Below are 24,099 nucleotides of genomic sequence, written 5' to 3' on the forward strand. Positions count from 1 at the left end.
ATGAGGCAGCCGATCCTTTTATGCAGAGCCAGCTGGATGACTTCAGGATCTTTTAGGTCTCCTTGCAAGATCCTTCAGACACCTTGGAGATTCCATGGAAGTCACGCAGAAGCGTTGGCTGCAGACTCTCAGGCATTTGGTTGTGTTTAGTCGGCTTGGGTGATTAGCAGCTGTTTGAAACAGACTTGAGCTAAAAGACTAAAGAATTTGGAAGTTGATTGGAAAAATGGGGCTAAACCAGCCTTGCAAGGAATGGTAGAAAATGCAAAATATGAAATTAACTTCATGTTCTCTATTAGATTTTATATCTATTTAACACCAACACATAGCATAGCAGATGACATCTAGCAGATGAGATGACACTTTATTTTCGTATCTGAAAGACCGGTCTTCTCTCCAGAGTTGTATACACTTGGAAAATCCCTGAAGAAACCTCTTAACTCACCCTTTTGAAGTTGTTTTGATAAGACTAGGTCATAGTTAAAGTAAGTTGGTAGCCATTTTTATTAATTTTTTTAGGTTGCTCTGTCTTAGAACTAAAGCTTACAATTGGTATGTAAAGTTGTTTTTCAGCTTCCCAAAACATTGAGACATCTTGAAATTATGGAACGTGAAAAGCTATACACTTCAGTTCTTTCTTAAAAGTGGAGAACATCTTGAAATTAAGGAAATGAAGAACTGTGAAAATAGGTATATTTTGGGGATTGTCTCTCTTACATTTGAAGAGAGTTCGGTTTAAAACATAACTAGTAGTCGTATTTGGTATTTTGTATAAAACTTTGGGTCTTGAAGACAACTAGTTAAAAGAAAACTTCATTCTCCTTAACAAAAACTAATTTTTCACCTTCATGGTTGCAGAGGAAAAAATCTTAAACATATGACCCATGTCTGTCTAAAAATTCATAACAGGCAAAAAAAAAAAAAAAAAAATGTTTTCCCATTATTTCCATGGGCGTGATTCAGACTGAGCGTTTGAATTTAGCAGTTTTGAAAAGCTGAGGAATAAAAGTCAAAACAATTTTAAAGCTGGTTTTGCTTCCTTTATCTAAGTATAAGCTAAAAGCAGTACACTGCTTACTGTGGGCTGTGAAAGCTTTAATACAATTAAACTTTTCTTTTTGCAGATTAGTTCTAATATTTTCAGAACACTTCCACCTAGTGATAACCCAGATTTTGATCCAGAAGAAGATGAACCAACTCTTGAAGCCTCATGGCCTCACATACAGGTATGTGATTCCTTTATTTTCAAGTGTTCTTGTAAGGCAAGAACTGTGAATGGATATGTGAGCAATTTTGTGCCTTTTTGTGAACATCAAAATTACTTTTTACGAGAATACAATTTAATGCCTGTATATGGAAGAAAATAAAACTGGTGCTTTTGTTATATGTATGACAGAATATAACTCTTGTCTTGAGTACTTTTTTTTTTAACAGAGGGATTGAACTGTTAAAATGTGGTATATGTGTGTCTTAAAGCATATGGATTTATTTTAGGTAATTATGTTCTTTGTACAAGATGCCTGTTTTCTGTTTTTGTTTTCTGTAAAACATGAATGGATGTTACTGCTCACTTTCTCGCAACAGCAACAAAAACAGAGCAATAGCCTTTGTCTGTCTTTTGAGCAAGAACTATCTATCTCCTCATTCCTCTCTTCCCAGCTCCCTCCCTCCCTCCCTCCCTGCAAAAACTTTACAATATAGGCGTTGTTTGGTAACAGTTGGTTAGTTATTCCATTGTTGCACTCCTGTACCAATCTCATGATTTTTTTATAGCATTGCTGTATCAATCACATGATTGACTTGCACTAATGCTGATTTTTTTTGAATTAACTGTTAGAAGTTGAACAATCCTAAATCACTTGTCATCCAAGTTCATATCATGGGTAATTCCTTGCTGATTCTGCAAAAAGTAGTATCTGTTACATAAAACTTGTTATGAAGTAACTCTTGCCAGTTAGTAGAAGATTAATAGCTACTGTGCATCTGCATACCATCCCCTCTCTTCTCTTAAGGAGCTCAAAATGCTACTCTGTGGCTATAATTTTGCAGTTTTAATGTAACAGAACATCTTTATTAAAAATGAGACTGCTAGTATTGGCTACAAAGCATGTTTTCAGGACAGTATTTGAAACTTCAACCAAGTAAGAAAAAGTTACTGCAGAGAGTAACTATTCAGGCTAAAGGCTGCGATAATAATCTGACTTAAAGAATGTATGGCTGATTTATCATTTGTAGAGGAAAAGGCTATAACTGAAATAGGTGGCTTGATTTAGGAAAAAGGGGGGAGCGCTAATGCATGTGTCTTCTACAGTTGGTAGAGGCATCATTTGCCTTCAAAATACCCCTGTCTCTCAGGAGTAAAACTTGTAAATGGTAGCTCAATTCATTTTAGGTCATAAGTAAATACAGTTCTCTCCATAGCAAGAGTTGCAGTTCTTGTGATCAGCTCAGTCTGCACTTTTTGGCTTGTCTTAAGAGAAATTGGAAGAGGTTTGTATTCTGTGGTGCTACTTCGGATTTTATTTTCAGCTGCTTTCTTTGCCTTTTTCTAAATGAGTTTTGGTCAGGCTGTCTGACTGTTGATCTCGGATTTCCCTCTCCTGCAGCAGTTACTCATGCTGTCTTTGGATTAGATTTGCTTATGGTACCACAATGGAAATGGTTTGTGTATTTCTCCCCTTTATTTTACAGTTCATGTGTCCACTATTGGATACTAGCAGACTGAGCTTGGTAACTTATTAATTGCCCCAGGAGCACAGCTTTGTGCTCTCTGATACAATCTCACCCTGGTCTAGGCATTAAACTGCTGGAAGTATCAAATTGTGTGTGTTTGGGGGGAGGGAGGGGGTCCATACTTATTCTCTCCAAATCAAAACTCATTATTACTTTTGGTATAGTCTGAAGACCTGCTTGCTGCTGCTTTTGATTTTGAGAATCATGCATGAATGCTGATTTGTTTTATAAATGAGACATCTATTCTAAGACCTTGTTTTCAGTTCTAATTTATGTCTTAACCTTAATCTTGGACAGTTGTTACAACATTATGCTTTAGCTTAATTCTTTTGCTTGGTTTGTCCTGTTCCCTGTATCTATTTATAGAGGAGTCGTAATTGTCTCTCCTTCTACCTCCTTTAGGTGAAACAAAACATGCTGTTTTAGTCTTCCCTCATAAGAGGTGCTCTGTCCCATGATAACTGTAGTGGTTCCTTCTCTGCATCCTTGCAGGTTTGAGTATCTATCCAAAATATGCAAGACTGTGCCTCTCTTATCTTCACTGTCACTATCTTCCTAGTATATACCAGGGTTTCATTTGCCCTTTTCATGGCTTTGTTGCTTAGATAGATCTTAGTCATCTTGTGGTTGACCAGTATTAAGGACCTGTTCCTTTCTCTAGCTTAGAAGCTTGCTAGTGCTTAGCCAAGCTTTTTCTTGGGCCTCTTACCCCTTTACTTTGCAGTCACTGAATTTCATCCTATATCTATTACTCTCAGTCTTCAGGATCTTGTGCTTTCTTCCTGATGACCTGATACTTTTTCTTTGGTGGTAGCTTCCAACATTATGGCGTCATCCAAGCAGCTAACAACTGGCTATTCTTTGTCGTGGTCATTGATAGCAATATTTAATGAGATTTAATTCCAAAATTAATCCCTATTAAGCTGTGTTAATAACCTCCCTTCAGCCAAGTTTCCCATTTCAATACAAATCACTGATGAATTTATATTTGTCTTTAACTTGAGAAAATTCAGTAGTCATGGTTGATCTGTTTCTAAGGCAGAGGGATAGAGTATGGAAATACTTAAAATCTTATTGGATTGGCTATTATCAAGCTTTTTAAAAAACCTACTGTCCTACATAGTCTATTATGCAACTGCATGCTATTACATTTATGCGCAAGAGGACAAATTTCCTATGATGTGCAACTTCAGCATTCCTTTAATATAGTTCTGTTTATGAAATATATATATACTTTCAGACTCCTTTTAAACTACTGATACAAAAAATTATTGTTAGTTTGGGTCTGAGGAAAAAGAGTAAAGGGGGTCCTTCTTGGGTTTTTGAGGTCTGCTCTACTGATGCAGCATGCCTTCCTTGAGGCTACACATAAGCTACTGCAATCTCAGACATTACAGATAAAAAGTACTTGCTGTCAAGCATTTCCTCAACTAAACTTCATAATTGTAATTATGAACTACTTAGATATTGGTTCTGAGAGAGTTTAAGCACTCTTAGTGGTAATAGTTGAAATACATGCCTGTGAATATGGCCACTGCTCTGTGTGGGTTTTTTTAAAGTCCAGTCAGTGATGTCTGTGTGTACCTAAATTGCAGTTAGATATTATTACTCATCGATTGTTTAGCTAACCTAAAAAAAAGAAGATCTAAGAAATAAGCACTGAGAAAATCAGCAGTGAGCCTTGAGTGTTTCTAAATTTAAGATATTTTCCCTCTCAATTCTGTTTTAGTTAAGAGGCCTTGTATCCTCATATTTTATAAATTGGGAGAGTTGTGGGCATCTTCCCCCACCTGCCGTTGTTTTGGAAGCACAGAATTTTGTGTCTTGGACTTCTGATGAACCCAAACATATGGGCCTTGTGCTTCATGCCTCTCTGCCAGCTCAGGCCCTCGCTGTCCTCCTCTCCTCCTGTCTTTTTACCTGTGGATCTTGTGGGGTCCTACTGACTGAGGACTTGAACTCAGTAGTAATAATAGACTACAAAATATAAAGGATGTTGCATGTAAATATGCAGAGGGTCCTGTTGTTTGAATTGAGTATCTAGGATATAGAAACCTAATGGTATGCCAGATCCTAAGTCTGTGTGTATTTATTCAACTTTCTAATATGACCTTTCATTTGTACAGCTTGCAGTTGAAACCTGACTTCAGGGACACTTCAGTTAGCAGACTTTTCTTAATCTGCTTTTAAGGAATTTTGTAATGTTACAGTACTTAATTTTACTCTTGGTGTTGTTAAAAGCATTTGGAATAAATTTTTAATACAGCAAAAAAGGGAAAATATGTAATACATAGAACTCTTGCTTGATTTGTCTAATAGTGATATTTTCAGTGCATTATTTATTAAGCTTTGATTTTGAGGATTTAAAATATTCTTGATACCTACTTAGTTCTTTCAGTAAATTCCGCTGAAGACCATAATTAAGAGTGATGTGTCAGGCTGCAGTTCTGGAGGCATGGCAGGTGTACCTTTTAAGCATGTATAAAGTTAGTGGGACTATTGTCCATGCATGTAGGGGCTCTTTGTTGTTGTTTTAACATCTATATTTTGGTGTACTTACTAACTTCAAATCTTTCATTTCAATGCTTGTAGTTGGTGTATGAATTTTTCCTGAGATTTTTAGAGAGCCCAGATTTTCAGCCGAGCATTGCGAAGCGATATATTGACCAGAAATTTGTGCAGCAGGTAAGTAGAGATTTTTTTGCAGATTTAAAGATCACCTCTCAAACTGAATCTGTCTGATGAATATATAGTTAAGGAGATATTAAAGCTTTCACTTTAACAAGGGTTAAACTTTAATTGTTACTACAATGCTTTCTGCAAAGCATTATATAAACAGGGCATCATACCGCACAGAAAATTAGTGACCTTAGAAACACTTTGCAAAGCACAGAGGTTGATATCTGAGAACACTGTAAGATGTTTGGATTTGTGGAAAAAAGTCCACTCTTTCTTCCAGTGAAATCAACCATGTTCTGATTAAATTGTTTTAGTGGTTTTCTGATTTCCCCCCCCCCCGGGTAGAAATCTATCATGGTAAAATTTACAGCAAGACTGATGTTAGTTCTGTGAAAAGCTAACTTATTGATGCAGATGCTGGAACACATTTCATGTTAAGTTGTTACTAGATAGTGTCATTCTCTTTATTTTCATGTGTTACACACAGAAGAAAAATTAGGTTTAAAAAAAAAAGTAGGAAAATTGAGGAGAAATTATGCTTCACTCTACAAAGTAACTGAGCAAGAAAACAAACTGAGATTGTATATTAAATGTAACTTATCAGGGACATAGGCTCTATGTTTTGAACGATACTAACAATTTATTATCCTTTGAAGTAGGATAGCTTGAAATTTTAGTCCCCAAAGATTGACTTGTATTTTCTACTTTTGTTAGAGTTTAGCCAAGACTGGTAGGTATCATTTGACTAACTTTATGTAAAACAAGTTATTGTATTTTGCTGCTATATTTCCAATGCCTTGGATACAAACCTGTTACCTGTGAGTCAGTTTTGGTGGAGAAAAAAAGATAAATTTTTAGAAAATAAAGACTGTAAGCCCTCTACTTTCACTTCAGTTTAGGGACTCTATGGCTGTTGACTCCTTGGCACCTTGCTTCCCTTTCTGTGGAAATCCTAAGTGGGAGGGAGATGACTAGGAAGAAGATGCTGTGGGTCATTTTGACTGGAAAATCTACAGGAAGTTAGGGCAAGAAGGATTTGCAGGTTTGAGAGGGCAGCATTTCATGGTTGCAAAAAAGATCTGAATTGGCTTTCCTAGGCAGAAGCAACTTTCTCACCAGCAGGCAAATAGGAACCTTGAAGCCATTGCCTTTTGTTTGGGAGCAGTGTTGCACTGTGGAAGGGATGAGGGAGAGAGGTACCAGGGCCTAGTGTATACACGATAGAAACTCAGTTTTCTGGATGTTCCAAATCCAAATAAATGAGTTAGCAAAATGTTGAGTGTTTCCTGTTTGATACCATAATAACTTTTGTCCAAGGTTATTTTTGCGAGTGTTTTCCCATATCAATATATCTCAATTTTCAAGGAAAATTTCAGTTTCTGAAGTGTGCGTGGTGACAGGCCATCACAGTGCAGTAACAGAAAGTAGAAAAATGTTTGAATACTTTCCCTCCCCACCTTCAGAAATTGTATTTATATTTCTGTTTGTTTGGCTTTACTGTTCTTGTTTATAAGCGTTCCCTTCCTGTCTGTCTTGTTTGACTTTCCCCACAAGATCCAGGCCTGAAGCTGCTGCTGAACAACTGGCCATGAGTAGCGAATTTACTAGTTGATCCAGGTTCTCTTAAAAGCCATCTTCCAGTGTTTTTAATTCCTGAAGTTTGACTTGATCTTTCTTGAGAGTACAAGAAAGACAATGCAATGAACAGCTCTGCAGAAAAATGTGTAGTAATGACACTGAGAGATATCTTCTAAATATAAAAATGAAATGAGCCTGAGCGAAGTTCCTCAACAGCCGTTTCCCCTACATTATGTTGCTTGGTGTAGACATCTGTAAGTTTGCAGACCTGGACTGAGCAGGAGATAATAGTGACTGCTTGAGCTAAGTTATTAACTTATTCAGCACAGTTAGCATCTCTGAATTTGCTCTTACTTTGACACCCAGGAAAAAAGAACTTAAAATAATGACCTGTAATGGTATTGGAAAGCCTCCTGATCTCTTCAAGCGAGTACGGTCTTTTCTGTATCCTCAGAAAACTTCCTACAAAAAAAAAGTTTGGAGTATCTTGCTGGCTTATTGGGGCGTTTAGTCTCTATTAGCAGAGAACGAGAACTTGTCATTTCATAGCTTATGCTTAATTGTGATGAACCCTCATATTAAATCATTAATTCTGAAATTTCTTGCGTCTAAACAAAAGCAAACATGTTCATCACCCAGAACAGATAAGCAGAAAATGGTGGTGGTGGTGGTGGTGGGGGGGGGGGGTTAAAAAAGGGGAAAATACTGATACTAGATTGAGATAGAAATTGTTTAACTTGTACATGCTGTGAATTTTTTTCTATAGCTTACTTATAACGCATTATTATTCTGTTAAACATATCACTTTCTTCTCTCCCTGAGGAAATGTGCATCATTCTTATCACCTTCCATTTATCTTGCAAAATGATTTTGGAAGAATTATGCTTTTGCTTGACTTGAAAGACATGAAGCTTTTTAAAATGGGAAATACAAGATTTTAATTAAGAAGCTGTAATTATCTGACACAAATGTGATTAATTCAGATTTCTTAAACAATTGCAAACCACTTACCTAAGGTTTGATAACCCCATTCTTCATCACTTCATTCCTGTTTTGATAGTGTCACTGCTGTTGGAATGGCTTTGTTGAAGTCTGTATACAGGCTTCTTGATATGAAGAAAATAAAGCTTCTGGGTTTCATTTCTATTTAAAAAAATATCTAACTTTGAAAATAATATTGGACATGCAAACAGAATTTCAGGTCAAACTGATTCTAATTTTTTTTAATGCAAACTTGTAAGCTATGGGTAAAATTCAAATCAGTAACATGATGACAGAGATTTTAAAGTCTTTTAGAAGTAATATATTTCAATTTAATTTTTAAAGTTGTTGGAGCTCTTCGATAGTGAAGACCCACGAGAACGTGATTTTCTAAAGACAGTTCTTCATCGAATTTATGGAAAATTCCTTGGTTTAAGAGCATTCATCAGGAAACAGATAAACAACATTTTCCTCAGGTATGCTATATGTGTGTGTGACTAGGTTGAGGCTTCCTGGTTCATCTTTACAGTGATTTGTTCTTGAAGCGCAAGACTTCATTTTGGTTTGTGATCTGCCTATCAAATATTTGAAACTTATTGAAGAGTATTTCTTTAGAATTTCTGATTTCTGTTTCACTTTGCTAACATCTTTTTGTGTCAGGTTTATATATGAAACTGAGCACTTCAATGGTGTCGCTGAGCTTCTTGAGATATTAGGAAGGTAAGTTTGATAAAATGGAGAATAAATATGAAATGTTGTTCTGGGTTATTCTGGAAAGCTTCAGCTTTCTTGCTCTGGGAATGAAGGGGGAAAACAGAATTAGTGATGAAGTACTGTCACTGATACCTAATGTTGTCTATAAATTGTCCTTTTCACTGCAAATTTTAAAGGTGGTCTGCAAAATACTACTTAAGAGTTCATGTTTGCCTCTAGCATGATATATGAATATCAAAAAAGCTCGTGTGTCTGCCCCCCCCCCACTTTACGTTTGGAAATAATCAGTAGTATCTACTCTTGGTCCTTTTCTGATAGCTTTCTTTGGTTCAGAAAACAGGTGTTAGCTTTTGCCCTCATGTTGAGTGAAATGTTTTCATCTTCAGGCTGCTTTATTTTAAACTTTAATTGTGAAAGCCTTCTAAGTGCTAGGGTTTATTACCATTTTTGGCCTTAATTCACTGATTTTATTTTTAACTTTAGAATTTTGTGTGGTAGCAGTTTATTGGTATTCCAAAATTGTCACAGATGTATTTCACAGTAGAAAAATTCATAGATATTACTGATTCAATTGAAAATCCCCAGCTTGTGGAACTATAATGGAACAAATCTTTATGAAAATCAAATGAAAGGGATACTGTTGTCTTTCTAAGTTTGTCTAAAATCTAGAAGCAATCTCAAAACAAATGTTCTAACTGTAGTGTTAAAGTAGTTTTAAAAAAATTATATGCCACCAGTTTTTTTTTCTTTGCAAGTTAATTTCAAGTCATTGTGGGTGAGAAGGATCAGCTTCCCAATGTATCTGTCAAAGCCTTACAGTTAGACAACAAGACTTTCTGTAGATCATTTTACCAAGTGGAAGTCATGTTAAAAATACTTCAGCCTAACAAGTATTACTGAATTTCAATTATGAGTTCATTTATTCCCCCCGACCCCATCTCTGCTACCAAGAATCCAAACTTGCATTTTACAGGCACTTAAGAGATTGTGCATATGTAAAGCTATTTTGTGGTCCCACAGTTATTAGGTTTAGAAAATGAATTAGCAATTGAATGTTTCTTTAATTTACAGTATTTATTGATTGGCTGGGAAGAAATTTTTTTATATATATATCTATATATAAAAATAAATTCTGCCTGTTCATGTTTTCAGTATTATCAATGGTTTTGCACTGCCACTGAAAGCAGAACACAAACAGTTCCTCATGAAAGTTCTGATTCCCATGCATACTGCAAAGGGATTAGCTTTGTTTCATGCACAGGTAAGTTTTTACATATTTTCAATAATTTTTTTACTATTTGCACTTGAAACTAATGAAAATTTAAAGTAGTATGTGTTTTAATATCTGTATTCCAAAATATTTAAAAATGTAATCGCTGAATATTTTGTTAGGATCTTGCATATAAATGTTAATTTTGAGATAGTATCTAGCATACATTAAAAGTGGAAGAATATAGCAGTGAGTTAGTCATGTCAACTAAAATAGGAAGTTTTTTTGGTTTGCTAGTCTGTCACACTTGAATTTAAAACTTAATCCCAGGGACTTGTTATCACTTCCTTATGTAAGCTAAATGCTGTGTATAAAGGAACCTTGAGTATGGTTACATGTTTATTTCAGAAATGCTTTTTTTTTTTTCTTTCACTTTTTAAAAACTATTCCAGTTTGCCTTTTTCATTAAAAGAAAAAAAAAAAAAAAAAAGAGAGATACATAATATCTCTTTGGATCAGCTGGGAATTATGTAGCTCCATGACATACTGTCAGAATGTTGAATGTCTGTGCTAAATAAAAGAACAGAAGTGAACCAAGGAACTGCAACATTTTATTTGAATAATGTACATCCTTCCCAGGCATATTGGCACTTGAGTTTTGAATACATTTTATGCAAATTAACAAGCAACTCTGCTATGGCTAATTAAAAATTTGCTTTGTTAACTTAGTCAACTCACTAATATAGCTCCTTGTAGACAAAAGATATGAGGAAATGAGTTTCTAATTAAAGTGGAATCATTATACCTATATAGACTACAAACAGGATCAAGTCAAGAGCTCAGTTAATTCCTAATTCTCATAAAAAGTTTTAATTAAATTGCTTGTCTTTGTGATTTATTACTATGCAATAGGCTCATTACTAGGTTTATTAGGTTTATTACTATGCAATAGGCTGCTTCATGGAATGAGTCAGTGATATGAGAGGGACCAGTCACTTGCCAAAGGTATTTTCATTGATAGATCAGTACAGCAAGCTGTCCGTTATTCTGTGATATGCTTCCTCTGATGCATTAATACCTGAAAGAGTACCTTAAGCTGTACTGTGTACTTGAAAGTAGCATTTAGTTTGTTGACCAGGCTATTCATCTATCCCTTCATAAAGTGCTTGTCCCATGTATCAAAATACCATCTGGAAATTAAAGAGCAAACTCATGGTATGTTTCCTACTTCATATTGATCTGAAGATGCAAACTAGCATTAATCCCATTTTACGATCAAGAGTGGCCTGGCTGCTGTTGCAACACTACCAGTTTAGACTACCTTAAAAAATAAAGCCTTAAAGCTGATTTGAGTCTCTGCCTTTGAAGAATAGATATACTGCACAAAAATGTTTTAATGGGACTTCTTATTATTCATGTGACACTTACTCTTTTTTTTTAACCCTTAAGATAAGGATGTGTAGATTTAAAAAAAAAAAAATAGACATGTTATAATTACAGCACTGTAATGATCTGGTTTGGTATAACAGGTTAAAATGGAAAGGTAACACTTGAATTCAGACATCCTAAGTACGGAAATATGTGTAAGGCATGTAAGTGACTTCATCTCTGCTTTATATTCAGAGATGGAAAACACTGCAGTTTCTTAAAACTGGTCTTAATGGAATTTGGGATTTTAACTACTTCAATAATAGATTTATTGTATGGTTTCTGTCCTGGGCAGAAGTAAGGTTGCTTAGCTATGTAGCTCCATATTTCCATGCTTTCAAACACAAATAGAACACCTCGGCCGCTGAAAGCCCCAGGGCACAAACTGCTGGAGGCCGGGAGAGCGTGTCCCTGGGTTATCACCATATGCTTCCCCACTTCATACGCTCTTCCACAGGCATTTGGTATCGGCCGTTGCTGGGGGCAGGATGCTCAGCTGGACAGATGCTCTCTGATCTCTTGTGGCCATGTAATACGTGAAGATTTCTTTCACATCTTTTTAATTTTAACACTGAATTTTGCAAGCTGTAGATATCCAGTTTTGCACTTGAGCAATGCGTGCTCAGACAAACCTGCTTTAATTTTTTTGTTGTTGTTTGACTAGAAGTGTGGGGTGTTTTGTTTTGTTTCTATTTTTTTTAACCCCCAGTATAGATGTTTGAAAATTCCAGCATATTCACAATGTAATGTTAATACAGGAACTGAAGTTAAGAAGAATCTAGCTGAATGCTGTATCTGAGTTTTAAACTGTCAAGTTTAAAAACAATTTATTTTTTCCTAGGATTAAAAAAGTCCTAAGGTTCTGGTATGCAAGAAGTTTTTGTAAAATAGAGCAGGCCTGTATATCTTGCTGTTTTAATTGCTGTTTTGTTTAGTTTGGAAGAATTTAAAATGGCTGTGTAAGGGTTTTTTTCTTCTCTCTGATTTGAAATGCTTCCATTATAATTTGTGATATTTAGTTATGCTGTAATATCTAAACAGTGTCTATTTAAACTAAATAGCTATATGGCTTACATTCTAGCTGGCCTATTGTGTTGTACAGTTCCTGGAAAAAGATACAACCTTAACAGAGCCTGTAAGTATTTTTCAGTTGAATATTTTCCTGTTTTTAACTTGAACTAAATATTTCAGCACAACTCATTAGAATTTTTGTGGCAGTATTATCTGTGATATCTTAATTAATGATCCATAGGCATTTGGGATGAAAAGACTTTTTTAGTCTAGCACAGGTGTTAAGAGAATTCCGGGTTTTGAAAGTGCAGTTATTTTTTAATCTGTGACCAAGATGGGGCACAGATTTAAATAAAAATTTGAACTGCTGAGATCATGTGAATCACTTCATGTGAGAAAGTATTTAACTGCTGTATTCCTTCCTAGTAAGAACTGAAACTTCAGTATTTTTGATGCTGATGGCTTATGCCTAACCCCTACATAAAGCTGAAATACTTCGGGGAAATACAGTCCCAAAATAAAAGTTGAAAAGAATAACAATACTTTATTTAGATAAGAATAACTCTGAAATTCCAAATGTATTTCTGCTGTCTTTTCAGTTATTGTAGTGCCTCTTGGCAGTTATAATACAGGTGCTTCAGGCATCAGTGGCTTTTGCCAGACTGTATCTCCCATGATGCATATTGACAGTTCAGCTAAACAGGGGGCTTGCAGTGCTTCGTTTTACAAAGTCCATAAAGAAAAATGCAGGCTCAGGACAGTGCAGCAGCTCGTGGGGACATGAATTCACGTCAGACCGACTAGAACAGAAACCATTTGTAGTTTGATAATTGGAAATATTTTCAGTTAAGGGTATGTTGAAATTTAAATACTTTATTCTGGTTTTTTTTTGATTGGAAAAATGAAGAGTTTATGCAATTTTCTTATAAAGGGAAAAAAAAAACAGTTTTGTGGAAACGATTTGAATTTTCACCAGCCAGACTTACTATGGAAGCTTGTTTTCTGCAGGATCACTTAGTGCTGATGATCCTCATCAGAAGGCAAGTTCTGCTGTGGATGGTGGAACTAGGCCAGACTGTCTATGAATTTGTGCTATCTGCTTGAAGCATCTTCCTCCCTGCTTACTGCAGTATTCCCAGGTTGCTTCATTTATCCTGTGACACCCATATGAAGGAAAAGATTGTGGATTGTGCCAGCAAATTGTTACCAAACAGTACAAAATGGCTGAGCTCTGCTTGCTTCTCCCATGGGGTACTAATTTGGGATTTTCTATCCAGCTACCAATTTCCACAAAACTTTTAGATGATAATCTTAACTATTTTACAGTTTCAGTTGAAACTGGGCAATGAGCTTATTTTATTGGGTAGGGAATGCGAGCAGTGAATGTGCAGCATAAGGTAAAAACCTGTAAGATTTTTTTTTTTTTTGTTGAAGTGACAGAATCAGAACTTCCTGATGTGAATTTACAGAATTGTGATGCAGAATTCAAGCCCAAACTTTTAAGTGAGAAGGCAGGGCTTTCTCAGGTAGGAATGCCATAGTACCAGCTTCTGAGACTTCATCTGGACCATCATGTAGACAATTCTGGTCACCTTTTAATCACTAAAGTGAATTCAGAATGGAGAAGATGCAAGAGCTGACTGCAGAATCACTGCCTGTGCTTTGCTTTGGTCATTACTCTGAACATGTAACAACTTGGACCTATAAAGGATGAGTAAAAGTTAACAGATCATAGGAAGTGAAGCTTTATGAAGCTTTCTGAAATGCTTGAAATGTAAATGTCAAAATTTGATGGGGCAACTGAAGAAATAGTATTTGGAGGGTTTTTTGTTTTGCTTTGGGGGGAGGGGGTTTTGGCTTTAGGTCAAGTAATATTTTAAGCACTCCATCAGAAGGCTGTCTTCATGAGTACCATGCTCTTATTTTTCTGGCAGGAACTGTCACTCGGGGTCAATTTAGAGGACATTCAGTCCAGGCTCTTCTAACTATGGTAGTCTGCCTCAGGTCAATCCTGATGTTTGCAGAGCTGACAAGAAGGGTTCATTACCTAGCCCTGCTAAGTGCCATGGCATTTACACATAAGGAATTCAGTTTTGTGAGAATCGGGCTAGACATGCAGCTCTTGTAAAATAAGAGTTTTTTAGCAGATGCCTGTTGCTCTAAATCAACTCTATAGGAAGTTTGAAGTAGCTCAGAAAGGAGTAATAAAAGCTTGTGGGTTTTGTGTAGTAAGAGCGGCAGGACTTCAGCTCTGCGTTCACGTGAGTATTACTCAGAATAAAATCTTTGAGCACAAATGTACATGTATTAGCATTTTAATATGAAAGCATGGTCAAGCTGGAAATCATGATGTTATGCTCTGTAAAGAGCAAGGAATAGGTATCTTGTTGAGGTTTGTGCTCTTATACTTGGAATGTGTTATTTCTTTATGAAACTAAGAATCTGAGTTTATGTAGCTAATTATGTTGAATACTCTTACTATAATGAGCATTGGAAACTGGACTGTTCTAGCTCAGTTTTATGCTTCCAAAACTGTTGAATTTATGCCCCAGCTAAGGGTATATGGTAGGTTCTCACTGCTTTTCTTTAGCAAATGCACTTGTCTGAAATTTTTTGGCTTACTTTCATTGTTTTGGGGGAAGGGAAAGTGTTGGCAGAATATTTGTAAATGTTTGGGGGGGGTTCTCTAAAAAGACAAAATCTCAATAGTATGTAACTGAGTCATTTAGTTACAAGCTAATTAATAGAAAATGATGCTAGATGCAAAGTGTATTTACATAGACTACTAAAATAGTGAACCCAGAGAAACAAGTGCAATTAGTCCATGTAAGTCAGACTCCTCTTGCCGGTGGAGGAGAAGGGGGTAAATGAAGGGCTGCCTGATCAGGTAATTGTAGTGAAAAGTGGGAGCTTGGGTTTCCTCTTCCCCACCTCGCTGTGCCACCTGCCCTGGTTGTCCTGCTCTGTCATTGGAGCCTGTGAGCTCGAGGTCCTGCAGGAGGCTGGATTGGTGCCAGTTGAGCCGTTCAGGGAGCTCTGCTTTTGTCCAGCCTACAAAACTGATACCTTTGGGGGCTGACCCAGGTCTCCTACTCTGTTATCAGGTGTCAAATGATGGCATTTATTTGTCAGTTGTCAACACCTTTCAGCCAGATAGATAAAACTGTAGAGGGTCTTTACAGTTATGTACAGGCTCTCTGAGGGACCGGTTCTTCTTTCTGTGTAACTTGCTTTCTTTTCATGGATTTGAGCATAGGACTTTCCTAGCTGACTAGAGTTTCCTCATTTGCTCAGTTTCATTTGAAGTGATGCTCAGCCCTGTAGAGCAAGGGGTGTGTGTGTCTTAGGATGGAAACAATGCAGACTTTTTCTCTGTAAAGTGATGCAAGTTAATATTGATAGTACACATGTGAACAAAATAGCCAGCTTGGAAGCTTAAAAAAAAAAGGGGGGGGGGGGGAAATGGGAAAAGTCAAATTTGGGTGATTTTAGTCCAAATAGATGAGTAAGTCTTACAGTTGGAGGTGCTCAATTAGGTACTGTTGTATCATGAGAGTAGAGGTCCCGTCCTCAGAATGAAAGCTTATAATACTCAGAAATGTTTCTGCTTCTGAAACATGCTGAGTTACGGCTTTTTTCAGCCAGTACTAATTTAGTAATTTAGATGCCATGTCAGATGTTTGTTTCTAGGAAATAAGCCTCCAGTCTTTTATTTGTTGTCTCTCTTCCTCTTGGGGGCTGTGGTTCTTCATCAAGCTTCCCTAGGGGATTTTCCAATCTTATATAAGGTTGTTCCTGTATCTCTATTGGAAACTGATTTTCTCTGTAAATTCACATCTTTATTTCCCAGTTTTTGCCATTTCAAATTCTAGAAGAGAAGAGGTGGCAGAGGCCATGATCCCTCCATATAGCCCTGTTTGTGTAGCCAGTGTATACTGCTTTCTCTTGGGCTTCAAGGCTTGAAGCCAAGACAAGTGCTCCCCAAAGTACGGATCAGTAGAAGGCAAAAGATATTCTGGGAAATCCTAGCTACAGGGGAGTTAAATGCATATTTGTGAAGCTTTGATGTTATCGTATCAATTAATATATGTACTGGGGTGGGAGTGGAGCATGAATGGATAATCAAAGCGTTTTTAAAGTGATAAGGTTGTAAATTATTCTGAAAATAATACAAGATAAATAAACAAGATAAGAATTTAAATGAAACCAGACAGTATTTATTTTTCAGTGAATGGAACTATATATTTAGCTGTATTCCATTTTGGATAAGGAAAAGCAAATTGGTATTTATTTTTTTCAAAAACTTATCAAATATGTAATAGAAACTTGTTCTGGTTTAACTTGTTTGTATTTTTAATATAGGTAATCAGAGGACTGCTCAAATTTTGGCCAAAAACTTGCAGTCAGAAAGAGGTTGGTTTTGTTTCTTGTTCTGTAAAATGTAGAACAGCAGGTTCATATATCTTATCTCTGTTGCACTTTTCAAGAGATCTTGCAGAATTCTTGCAGTTCTCAAATTTTTGGGGTGCTGATCTTTGTTGTGCAACTCAGTGCAGTTTTGTTTTGTATCTGCCAGTTCTTACTGTGGTGGTGGTCTCTTTAAAGCTATGTTAAAAGTTGCATTATATTTAAGATCTTTTATAGAGAAAGAATTTTTCCAGGTGAAGAGCACTTTAGTAGACAACTACTAGCTCAGAGGTAGTCAATCTGCAACATGCTGGCATTTGATATTTGAATACCAAAACAACTGATGTGGATTTAGCGATTGAGATATTGAATAAAATTCTGCTTCAGTGCAAATGTCTATACATAACTGCCTGTATTAGTAAAACATGTATATGTATTTCTTCTGTATAAAAATAACTTTAAATGGTCTTGGGAAATTCATTTTTCTGATTGTCTGTCTTCTATATAATTAAAGATAGGAGCTTGAGGACTTACTGTGCCACCAGATCCCACCTTTCTGGTAGCTCTTTAAAAATGGAGTCCCTTAACAACATGGTCCCCATTTGTATGAGCAGTGTTGACTTTTCTATGCTACCTACCTACTGCTCTGCTGGTGATAATTTAAAACTGAAATGAACTATCTACCACTTCAGAAGCTACTCTGAAGATCTCAGATAACTATAACCTTTGCAGCCCCTCCTGAAGAAATAAAACATTTTAGCATTTTTTAACTATGAAAAGAAAAAAAAAAAAAGAAAGCAAAAGCAGCACTGTTGAAATGTTGAGAGCAATTATACAAAAGAAATCCAAGATTGGAGCTCTAACATGGTAGCTAAAACTGATGATTGACTTCTTTCAGATTGCAAAAAAATTATAAACTGTGGTTGTCTAATAGAACATAATTATATACTATGCTCTCTGCAGGATTCATGACTAAAGTGTAAGCTATATTTTGTTTGTCTTTGTCTATATTGGAGATACAAAATATTCTCATGCTTTTTGATATACTTTTTTTATATAAACAGGTAATGTTTTTAGGTGAAATTGAAGAAATCTTAGATGTAATAGAACCGACACAATTCAAAAAAATAGAAGAGCCTTTATTTAAGCAAATATCCAAGTGTGTATCAAGTTCACATTTTCAGGTAAAATAAATAAATAAATAAGTATAAAAATAACTTATAGTAACTTATTTTGTGGTTTTTGACCCCCAAACTTTATATTTCAGGTTGCAGAAAGAGCTTTGTACTTCTGGAATAATGAATATATTCTTAGTCTGATTGAGGAGAACATTGATAAAATTCTACCAATTATGTTTGGCAGTTTATACAAGATCTCCAAAGAACACTGGAATCCGTATGTAACGTTTAACTTTTCCCATGGTGTCAGAATAAATTTTATTAGTCTACTATTTCAGGTTTGGATCATAAGCAGACAACGTGTCTTCATTTTGACTTTAATCAGATGAAACCAATGAGATTCCAGGTGCTAAGAAAATATCCATTCCATGAAGTTGAATTGTTGAGGTTGAACAGAGGCGTATGTGTTTGCAAGAGAGACTTTTATCTGATAGAAGTGGGGGGAAAAAATGCTCCCTACTGCAGTGAGTCAATTATGTGAATGTGGAAAATGGATTTCATTCTCAGCTATGTCATGCTGTCATTGTTGTGTATTGTTATGATGGAGAACCGGAATTCACTGAAAAAGTATGAAGATATTGGATGACTGTCTTGATACTCTAATCACATTTAATCTTGAGTATTGGCTAAATACACAAGTTAACATTACTTAGACTAAAATAATTGACCAAGGGATGTTTCTGTTGCATTTGTGCTTCATTGTCCTTTACTCCTTCAGATGAACGAAATTCCGTCAGTGTCATCTTAAGTAAGTCTCGCTGTCCAGTGAGATAAAAGATACTATCATAGCAGAATAGCGCCTCCCACTATAAAGGATGATAGGAATAAGAAACGAGTGACTGCCTCATTTTATATTTAATGCCACACGTTAAGTGTTAGGATTTCTGATACTATGTTTGAAAGAAACAGTCATTGCATTGAAGTATTAAAATGCAGTTTGCCTGTGTCTAGCATCCTGAATTAAGTTACAAGTCCATTTGCAGAATGTAAAGCTTGTACACGCAAAAGCCAAAGTAGGCTGGGCCTTTCATAACTTTGATAACTTAGATGCTCTATTTTAAGCCCTTTATTTGAGAAGCCAAAATTATTCCATGTTTATCTAGATTGTGTGTCTAGTTGTAAACATAACAGCAAAGACGGATTGAATATAAATTTTGGAGAACTAACTCTTGGAGCATCAATGGTTTTTGGGACCTCAACAAAATTGACAGAAGTCCCTTTTCCCCAAGCTGCAGAAAGAAGTTGCTCCTTTATTTTAGGAAGTGCAAGATGCAGGATAATCGTGTATCTTGAAGGTCAGGGTGTTTGGGGCAGAAAGTACAACTCTGTAATCAATATTGGAGGAGAGAGAAATGTGCTTACATCCTGGTCAGTTTGGTCTTAGCTACTCACTTTAAATCAAACTTTCCTCTCTAAAAACCAAAACCCTAAATATGCTCATCTGCAAAACCACATTAAAGCCAGTGGTCTTAAAAAAAAAAAAAAAAAAAAAAAAAAAAAAAAAAAAAAAAAAAAAAAAAAAGTAGAGGGGCTAAGTGTACTGTGTGTTTTGAATGAGTGTAAGGTCTCTGAATAGTTGGGAGATGTCCTAGTAGCACAGCAGACAAAGTGTACTGTAAAGGCAAACCTGGTCCTCTGGTTACTTCCTTAGAATTTTCTTTCACTCATTTTTCAAGGTCACAAGACTGCATGGCACCCTGCTCCACAACCTTACAACCTTACTGCTGTGTGAAGGTGAACTGCTAGTGAGGGGAAAGATGGGGAAGACAGTTTACTTACTTTTTTTGATTAGCATAAGCTTAACCATAGGCACCTTTTTAAGGGTTAATTTTATTGCTGTTTTTTATATTCCTATATGTAATAATTAAGAATGGGATTAAAGGAGATAAGTATTACTATACTTAACCTTACTGAAATAAAAATTCCCTCACAAAAAACAGTGAAAAGGAAAAATAATACCTAAATGGAAATACTGAAAACCATACAAAATAGCCAGTATCATTTACACTTTTTAAAAACAAATAGAACACCTGAAATCATTACCTGATGCTCTCACTCAATTCGCTAGTGGCACATATGCAGCAAAACTGATCTGCTGTCCATAAACACTTCTGGTAGAGCATTTAGTTATCTTAAACCATCTGTCTGTCATTCCTCTGCTGCGTTCTTTTGCCTGATCTTGAAGCTGTTAGCCAGAAGTTTTATAGACTCTCATATTTCAGATATAACAAAACTGCTGTGAAAACTCAGTTTAGTAAATATTAACATAATTGAATGGCTTTCTATTATATAGCCACAGTAATGATATAGTCAGGAATTTAAGGTTATATAGCTGTTTCAAAAAATTAAATGTATTTTATTTGTTTACAGAGAAAGTTACAGTAAAGAATATTGTTCAAGAACTCATTGACCTTACACTAGTGTCTTAAATGCAAAGTTCAAGAGTCCAAAAAGGAAACTGAACACTTGTTTACCAGAGATTATTTTGTGCTGAGTAATCTAATGGTGTGTCCTTTCTGTTCTAGAACAATTGTGGCACTCGTATATAATGTGCTGAAGACACTGATGGAAATGAATGGCAAGCTTTTTGATGAACTTACAAGCTCATACAAAGCAGAAAGGCAAAGGTACTGATATTTCTTCCAGACATATGTTGATAAATACATATCTGAAATGTGCCAGCTGAAACGGAACAAACCTTAACTGCTGTGGCTATGGGGTTCTGTGGTAGAATTGCCAATAGAAAACTTGCTGCAGGCTGCCTGCTGCATCCCAGGGGTGCGAAGCACCCAGGCAGGCACATGTTGGTGGTGTGGAGGAAGCTGGAGCCTGGGAGGCAGCAGCGGGGGCCACTGGCTCCCAGCCCTGCCAAGTCAGGGAGCCCCTTTGCCTTCTGTGTGGGAAAGCTGAGCTCAGCTGCTGCTGCAAGGGGCTGCCAGGAGCTGGCCCTAGTGCTGCAGAGGGACTTGTATGAAGAAAACCGAGCTGGAGAAAACTTTGTAGCTCAGCTAAAACCTCTTCTTTATCCTGCTCACCCACTGAACAGTAGTGCTGGTACGAGGGATGGCAGGCTGTCCTAGGCCAACTGAAACCACATGCTCAGTCTCTCTTCATTAGTTCTGCTCTTCCTCCCATGATGCTTGGTTTCTTAATTTGTTTGCATGTGATAAAGAACCACCTCAATTGCAGTCATCTGTTGAAAACTACACTATAGTAGGCAATTGAGTTTGTCAGAGCAAAGATACTGTTTACCACTAATCTTTATCAAGTTGTACATTCATCTTTCAATAGGAGAAATTGTGATTGCCTCTAAGAATAGCTTTGGGGGAAAAAAATGAGGAATTACTGGATATAAATCAGTTCTAGATAGCTGCATCTATACGTTGCACTTAAAACACATCTGAAACTGATATTTCACTGTTTCCACAGAGAGAAAAAGAAAGAATTGGAACGTGAAGAGTTGTGGAGAAAGCTAGAAGAGTTAAAGCTTAAGAAGGCTCTGGCAGAAAAGCAGAACAGCACTCACAATGTGCTGAATGCACACAATACAAGTGCCAAATAAAAGAAATGACAACCTCTACTCGATAGACATACTTTTTTTTGTACCCTTTTGAAATATAGAAAAACTTGCAAAATAAACCTCATCAGTATAATAAAAACAGCCAACTTTTTCTCTGGCAAAATGTAAATGAAAAAGTTTAAATACAGCAGTTAAGTCATGTCATTACCACAGCATATTGTAAATTTGTCTAATTATTGATATACTGTCACTTCCAATGTTTCCTAGAACTGAATTATCATCCTTAATGAGTGAAATAATTATGGGAGTGGTGAGAACTATGACTTGAATTTTTGATTGTGTTGCACATAGGTGGTATAGTTTGCTATGTACATTTTTTTCCTTGTTTTATATGTGCTTTTCACATCGCTGCATACTTTGGTTAAGATTATAGAAAAGGCTTCTAGTTGTGCTGTATTTTCTCAAATAAAACTAAGGTACATTACCAGTAACTTGAGATATTTGCTATGTACCCTTTGCAACACTGAAAGGAACTCAGATATGGTGCTGTTCTTGAATTCCAGATTGAATTTAGATTTATAAATAGCTCATAGTAGAATGAGGCAAAATGTGGAAAGTGAGCTTCAACAGGTTCTGGTGGTCCATGTCTGACCCATCCTGCAGTGAATGCCTTGAGACTGCCTTCTCCCTGCCTCTTGGTCGTCTTCCTACAGCTGAGGATGGAGCTTCCTTTTGAGCCCAACAATGATGCTCCTCATCAGCCTAAGGACTCCCTGCAGAGTAGTGCAGTTTCCTACAGACCATCTCAGACATCTCTGCAGCAGCTTTATCTCATGGCCTGAAGTGCAAGACCGAAGTTGAGATCTTTAATAAGGAGGGAAGACTGTCAATAATTAGTTCCTTGTTTTATTTAAAGAAAATGCAGTTTGCTTCTTGAAGGGGGAAAAGTTGCTTATAGAAGTCTTGTCTGTTTTACTTGATCAAGTATTTTTCACATCTTTTATCAGAGTACCATTCCAATCTCTTAAAATTGCAGTTGTGTGGAAAACTTTTGTAATGAAAGATCTTTGGAGAATTGAGCAGCATTCAATAAAGTCTTTATGTTTGTATTTAGTGCTGTGTATCACACTTTGTGTTTATAAAGACCAAGAGAATTAGAATGGCTCTTAAAAAAACCCAAAAACTTAATTGTGTCACACTTTTTAAATAACCTGTAGCTTAGAGAAATGAGAGCTGCAGGTCACTGGGGTCTCATTTTTAGTGAATAAGGGTGGCAGGCTTTGTTCTTACCTGTTAAGAAAAAGGATATGGGGGACAGAACAGCTGAGGTAGGGAGCCTGGAGATTTTTGGCCTGTTGCTTGACTGTTTTACTCAGTTACCAGGGAGAAGTCTATACTACAGTGTTTGAGTTGACTTCTACATTTAAAAAGAAAAATTACTTCTATTATTACTTCATGCTTTGTCTCTAAGTGGCTCCATTTCCTCTATAAGGCTGCCTGAAGAGATAAGACAAGAGAAGCTCTTTAAGAGCCTTCATCATTTGCAAGATGCTCAAGAGTGCTAATTTTCCTTAAGTGCAGCACTACTACATTGTGGCAGTTGCCTGGATAGTCTGAATACTGTAGAGGAAGCCTCAGCTACTTGCAAAAGGGCATTTTTCTCACAAAAGGCAGTGCAAATCACTTCCTATGACCTGCAGACTTTTCAGTTAAACAAATTGCAGTTCAGGAGAGTGTCTGCAAATACTTAGAGGCTTGTACAGTCTGAAGACATGGTGATATTTGGCACAATGTGGCTTAAAGGTTGTTTTCCAGTTTCATGTTAAACAAGTGGCTTACACTTGTATAGCTCAGTCTCATCAAAAGCAGTTAGTTGTTTGGCTGTCCTGTTTCCTTAACACATAAGTAGCTCTCAAATGGTTTGCTTAAACATTATACTTGGTCCTTCTCTGCTTTTTCCCTCCCTCTCCTCCCCACCTAGTTTAACCTCATTCTCTATTCACTATGCTAATGCTGAGCCAAATTTCATAATCAGCTGCAGGAGATACAATACTAGACCAGTTTAAGAGCTAGCAAAATATAAAACAAATGTTGACCGAACAGCACCTGTTCTTGCATCCAAACATTTCCCACCCCAAACACTATGCCCAAGTTAGCTTACGCTACAAAATTCAAATTATGAACAATTTGAGGCGCCAACACAGGACCTGGGAGAAGAGGCAAGGTATCAAGTCAGAAAAGCACAGGAATGCAGGTCTGGTACCTGCAGGTAGCAGGGGCCTGTAATCCGGTCCAGCCTGCTGCTCACCCCTCACCTGTGTCCAGACACCCCACACTCTGCCACCAGGCCCTAGCAGATGGTAATCCCTGCAGCCAGTACTGCTGTTTTGCCTTCCTTATTACAGAGAATGGCTACTCCCCCCCCCTTTTTTTTTTTTTTTTTTAAAGGGAGCACTGCTGTGATCTGCTCTAGAAATCAGTTGAAAGTAGAAGATTTTATTCCAAAATGCTTCTTTCTTTTAAGGAGACAAAAAAAAAATTACTCTTGATGAACTTGCTACCATTTTAATTCATGCTCCTCTAGCAGAGGATGGAAGCAGCAACAGATGACCTGTTGGGCATGTACTTCCCCTTGCAACAACCCCTTCAGAGCAAACACA

General features: G+C 36.6%; 1 protein-coding gene across 4 annotated transcripts in view; it reads left to right on the forward strand.

The window, feature by feature from the left end:
* Positions 1 to 22,552, forward strand: part of PPP2R5A (protein phosphatase 2 regulatory subunit B'alpha) — a 46,300-nt gene extending 23,748 nt beyond the window's left edge. For 2 of the 4 annotated variants that reach the window (XM_026110630.2, XM_064509661.1), the window contains 11 exons: positions 1,125 to 1,226; positions 5,326 to 5,418; positions 8,317 to 8,447; positions 8,632 to 8,691; positions 9,838 to 9,946; positions 12,405 to 12,458; positions 16,697 to 16,747; positions 17,806 to 17,925; positions 18,009 to 18,136; positions 20,445 to 20,546; positions 21,349 to 22,552. In XM_026110630.2, coding sequence (XP_025966415.1) covers positions 1,125 to 1,226; positions 5,326 to 5,418; positions 8,317 to 8,447; positions 8,632 to 8,691; positions 9,838 to 9,946; positions 12,405 to 12,458; positions 16,697 to 16,747; positions 17,806 to 17,925; positions 18,009 to 18,136; positions 20,445 to 20,546; positions 21,349 to 21,481 — 1,083 coding nt within the window. In that variant the 3' untranslated portion in view covers positions 21,482 to 22,552. Of the gene's footprint in view, positions 1 to 1,124; positions 1,227 to 5,325; positions 5,419 to 8,316; positions 8,448 to 8,631; positions 8,692 to 9,837; positions 9,947 to 12,404; positions 12,459 to 16,696; positions 16,748 to 17,805; positions 17,926 to 18,008; positions 18,137 to 19,595; positions 19,654 to 20,444; positions 20,547 to 21,348 lie in introns of those variants that run through there. The other 2 variants (XM_064509662.1, XM_064509660.1) reach the window with 2 other exon arrangements.
* The last annotated feature ends 1,547 nt before the right edge of the window (positions 22,553 to 24,099 follow it).

The sequence above is a fragment of the Dromaius novaehollandiae genome, chromosome 3 (genome assembly GCF_036370855.1).
Source record: "Dromaius novaehollandiae isolate bDroNov1 chromosome 3, bDroNov1.hap1, whole genome shotgun sequence".
NCBI lineage: Eukaryota > Metazoa > Chordata > Aves > Casuariiformes > Dromaiidae > Dromaius > Dromaius novaehollandiae.